We start from the raw sequence: 5,106 nt of genomic DNA, 5'->3' as shown, positions 1-5,106 counted from the left end.
GGATAGCATGTGGAGCTTCGCTAGCAACCCGGCATTTCATCTCCGACAAAGTTATCCCCGAGAGAAGTAAAGCAAGTGTGTAAGTCCATCTCTGAATGTTTGTAAAGCATTCCTGCATTAAGCTTAACAAACGATATATGGAGCGACTGCCTCTTCTTGCTGCTACTTCAATCATGAAACTGCTTAATGATCAGCTGATCGGCTTTTCTGTCGCGAGTCCGTCTCTCTGGTTTGTTTTTGGCCCACTTTGCACCAGAAAGAGGAAACCAGCGGCTGAACAACAGCAGCACGTTTAAGCTTGATCAGCTGTTGTTAGAATTTATTTATTATTACTTTCTACTCGAGGATCTTTTTCTACGTAGCTGATGCTGGTAACTGTGCAGGGGCGGATCTAGCAAAGTTTAGCCAGGGGGGCCGATAGGGCATGAACAGGGAAAAGGGGGCACAAAGACATACTTTTCTTTCTTATTCTCATTTAAAATGTCTAGCTTTTAATAAATAATTATCTGACACCCAAAGTTTTAATTTGATGCAAAATAAATAGAAGTCCATTACTGTATATAGTAACTATTAAGTCTAATATATATACCCTAGTAAGCTATAGTACTTTTTCCTTTGGGAAGGTACCATCTGTGCAGTCTGCAATTTTGGTGAAGAAAGATGTTGAATCTATTTAATATTTCTTGAAAAATAATTGATTTCTGTGCATTTTTTTTTCACACTGCATCAAATTAAGGTTGATTACGTCGATTAAGCATCATGAGGTGGAGCGTGAGGGGTGGTTCCCTATTTTTTATTTATTTATTTTTGTTGTTGCTGGGAGTTGGAACCCTATTAGTTAGGCTGCTTAATATTTATGCTAAGTACTCTTTAAAATACCAGAATAGGGAGGATGGTGTAGGTTTAAGTTTATTAGATTGATCAGTATTGCTGAACTATGAAATATTTTTTTTTGCATACAGGTATAACAGAATAGCTTTAGTGTAGTTGTTGTTTTAAACTTGAGTATGAACTTATACAAAATGCAGCAAGATATTTAAAAAAAACAGTTTTGTTGATTAAAAAACACTATATCGGATTCATATCGGTATCGGCAGATATCCAAATTTATGATATCGGTATCGGTATCGGACATAAAAAAGTGGTATCGTGCCATCTCTAATATATATATATATATATCTATATATATCTATATATATAGATATATATATATCTATATATCTATATATATATATATATATATATATATATATATATATATATATATGTGTGTGTGTGTGTGTGTGTGTGTGTGTGTGTGTGTTTTCATGACGAACATTTTTCTGTTACCAAGGGGGAGGTATTTTAATAAAAAAAAAATCTTTCAACTTTACTTCTCCAAAACCAATTACATGTAAACATTTACAAGCTTATAAGAACGGGAAGACCAACTTTAAAACACTGGAAGACACAAAACTTGTCAACATTTTTCTATTACCTTTGCAAATCCCAAAAGCAATCAAAAAGAAAATGGTGGTTACAACCATGAAACTTTTTCTGAGCTAAATCCCCAGTCTTTTCATCCATCTATAGTAGTACAGATTAAAGGTCACATCACTCACAACATAACAGCAGACAAAAATAGACAACTTCCATTTGGCCAAAAAAAAGAAAGAAAAAAAGGTCACGGTTTGAACAAAAGATATAAAAAGGCCAAAATCAACTTTTGTGCTGGGTCTTGTTTGCCCAAGCAAACATCTTCATTTTCATTTGCTGCATCTTTGTACTGAGCCTTTGTCCATCCAGATTCATCAAAATCTTCTGACAGAACTCAAAAGCGTACTTGTGGTCATTTGGATAGCTCAGATCAAGTGCATAAATCAGTCCAAAGAGGACGATGAATGCCATGATGACACTACCGAGGTTGTTCATAACTGTAGTACCTTCAATGACAACTCCAACATCCTCTGGCTCCTGAATCCCTTCTCTTCTGATGGTGTAAATACCCATGACAGTTGCTGCAGTGGACCTCAACCGTTCATCCTCAGTGGAGGAGGTCTGAAAAACAGGTTGTTTCAGGTTTAAGGGCTCTGTCACTTGGAAGGGGACATATTATGCAAAACTCAGCTTTTGTATCCTTTTGTGCTGAAACATAGGTCTCTACCGCCTCTATAAACACTCCAAACATAAATAAAACCCGTCAATCTGTTTCCTATCAATAGTTTGGGTTCAGGTATTATGTACCTCCCTTTGGGAGGGGCTTGATATAGAGCAGGAGCTCCTCCAGTGTCTATCAGTGTGTGTGTGTGTGTGTGTGTGGGCTGGGTCAATTTCCCTTATTTCATCACAATTGGGAACCTTTTGAAACAGCTTGTTTTATGCACATTATTCGTGAAACCAGGAGATTGCTGTAATGGCAGTGACACTAGTTAGTGTCTTGATGCAATCTGCTGTGTTCCTTATAATGAAGACTTTTTACTAATTGGCATAATAAACTGAACTCCACTGGAGTGTTTACTTTCTGAAGTGCCTTGAGATGACTGTTGTTGTGATATACCGCTATATAAATAAACTGAATTGAAACACTGACAGAAAATGGATGAATGTTTTGTCCACATTTACTGTGTTTATAGAGGCAGTAGATACCTACATGGCAGCACCAAAAGAATGAACAATTGAATTTTTGCTGAAACTATCCCCTTAAAAAGTGCTCTCCAGTGCAAGTTTCAACAATGACTATTAAGAATAATACTATTTCACAATTATATTGTCTCTTTTGAATATATGAGGATTTTGTGTGCGATGAACCTAACTCAAATTGAATCTAGAAAAGAAGGTGTGATAAGCGTACCAGATACTCCTTGAACAGTAGGTCTGGATCTTCATTAAAGTAGACCACCAGGCTTTTAAGAGTATGCTCCCTCTTTATGTCGATGTCATCATACTAATGCAAGGGTGGAAAAAAATGGTGAAAAAAATGGAATTGATTGATTGCATTTAATTGATGGGTTTATCATTAGTACCGACCAAACTACTGATCGCCATGATATCCTTGATCTTTTGGCCCTTTGCTCCTTTGCTCCCCTGAAAATTTTGCATCAGCTTGTCTGTTAAATTGTCCAGCTGAGCCAAGAACTTCGCCTGCAGGGGTTTTGTAGTGATCTGCAGGAACTCTGCATTCACCTGGAAATAAAACATACACAAATATAATAAACTAGAAGTTTAAATACAGACTGCTGAATCAACACACTGAAAGTTGCTAAACATTTGAACCATCAGTGAAGTTTGTCAAGACCTAAACTGTTTTTAGCTGAGTTTAGGAATATATCGCCACCTGTTGCTTTGGCATGTTCCTAGCAGCGTTTTCCTTCATTTTTGCGTTTACCTGTGGACGGGATTATTTTTTAAAACGAAAACGGAAAATCTCCGTTTTCAAAAATACCTGTGTAAGTGTGGACGTAGCCGAAATCTTTTATAATAATAAATAGGTTTGAACGTCATGGGAGTGCGCATTGTGCTGCCTGCAGTTACTCTTCCGGCCACATGGTTCGCTTTTGGTAGCACCCTCAGTAAACTATGTAGTGCTTTTAAAGACACCTCAAAACGATACTTTCTACTAGAAAATGGCATATAATAATAAACACAGAATTAGAGCAGGGCGATATGGCCAAAAATATTTATCACGATATATATTTGAAAATTTGCGATAACGATATAACCGACGATATAATTGATGCGAGACAAAATACAACTCCACAACATTACTAGCGCAAAAAGACAACCTTCCATTTATTTTCACTTAAACAAGAAGCTGGTTTTTATGTACATTAAAGCTTTATAAAAATGTAACAGTGCAAATGCAAATTCCTTGCTGAAAGTTTAACCAAAAGGCATTTCCAGTAGAAATGGGCTGACATATCCTGAGCATAACCATGTATAATATCCACTGAAGTTAAAAAGAGGTGCTTTGCAACATTAAACTGCAGTGTGCAGTACGTATTTTTCGCACCATAAGGTGCACGGGATTATAAGGCACATTAAGCGAAACAAAGCAGTCAGATAAATCAAACTTTATTAAACTCATTCTTCTTGCTTCCTCCACTTCTGTACCATTGATTCATTAATGTTGACTTCTCTGGCAGCTGCTCTATTCCCATGTTGTTGCAGTATATTAATGACTAACCTCGTATTGTGGATGGATTATCTCAGTTGTTCTCCTGACTGAAGTTTGGTCCGTTTACAGTATCCTGCCATGCGATTGCATTTGTCTCTAACCATGAAGAACCTTCACGTTAACTTTTATAAGTGGAAAAGTGTTAGTGTTCGTCCTCCAGCTTCACTGTTTATGTTATGCTAACATAGCTGTGTCGCTAGCGATTACGTAGCACATCATTATATACCAGCTAGCCCAACTTCAGTAACCCTACAAACGTCACTGCTGTTTAGTTTCCTGTCTTCATTTATGTTGGAAGTGATAGCAGAGCTGTACGTTTGATTTTTTTCAGAAATCTCTCCGTCAGAACATGCAATATCATGCTTAGGTAACTAGCGAAACTAGCGAGCTAACTTTCGCTAGCTTCCTGCTAACTTCTAACTCCGTTAAATGTAATAACTTTTGTTTTCATGGATGCCTGGAAGTTAAACTTTATAGTTACACCTGGTAAAGCAGCAATGCTGATCGTTTTATTAAAGATGAAAGAATTTAGACAGTTTTTAACTCTCAGTGATGCTGCAGTGTTTGTTTGGCCTGAAGATACGGAGTTTAGGACCCAGATTACTCCCAGATTTAAGAGCATCTTAGTCCGACAAATATGACAATGACAACGGCCGCTTGCATGTTCTGCAAAAAAATGTGCTTTGTTGTGTATCTGACGGACAAACACCAAACCAGTTCCACATCACTGAAGTTGCACCATTTTTACAAACCAATTCTGGTTCATCTGTTTCACTCAACAATCGGCCATGTGCGTATGAAAACAAAGGCACTGCGCATGCGCGTTTTACTCCCATTCTATCGCGATATTTCATTTTCCTATCGTTGCCTAACATTATACCGGTATTACCGTGAACGGTATAATATGGCCCAGCCCTACACAGAATACCATATTTTTAGATTATAAAAAGAAA

At 37.2% G+C, this 5,106-nt stretch overlaps 1 protein-coding gene across 2 annotated transcripts; it reads right to left on the bottom strand.

The window, feature by feature from the left end:
- Window positions 1-1,337: 1,337 nt before the first annotated feature.
- On the bottom strand, window positions 1,338-4,506 carry LOC146556554 (uncharacterized). 2 transcript variants are annotated; one of them, XM_085249382.1, is made up of 4 exons: window positions 4,163-4,506; window positions 3,007-3,162; window positions 2,831-2,923; window positions 1,338-2,037 (listed from the first exon to the last, which is right to left on the bottom strand). In XM_085249382.1, exons 2-4 carry the CDS (start codon window positions 3,076-3,078, stop codon window positions 1,699-1,701), a joined length of 504 nt encoding a protein of 167 aa, XP_085105508.1. In that variant the 5' UTR covers window positions 3,079-3,162; window positions 4,163-4,506; the 3' UTR covers window positions 1,338-1,698. The 2 variants fall into 2 exon arrangements, with proteins under 2 accessions (XP_085105508.1, XP_085105507.1); XM_085249381.1 differs by lacking the exon at window positions 4,163-4,506 and having other exon boundaries at window positions 3,007-3,177.
- Between the last annotated feature and the right edge of the window lie 600 nt (window positions 4,507-5,106).

The sequence above is a fragment of the Mchenga conophoros genome, linkage group LG16 (genome assembly GCF_057382185.1).
Source record: "Mchenga conophoros isolate Kocher_MC1m ecotype Shallow Benthic linkage group LG16, M_conophoros_male_GT1.1, whole genome shotgun sequence".
Taxonomy (NCBI): Eukaryota; Metazoa; Chordata; class Actinopteri; order Cichliformes; family Cichlidae; genus Mchenga; species Mchenga conophoros.
Note: the sequence above shows the minus strand (reverse complement) of the source record. Positions and strands in the feature narration are given on the sequence as shown.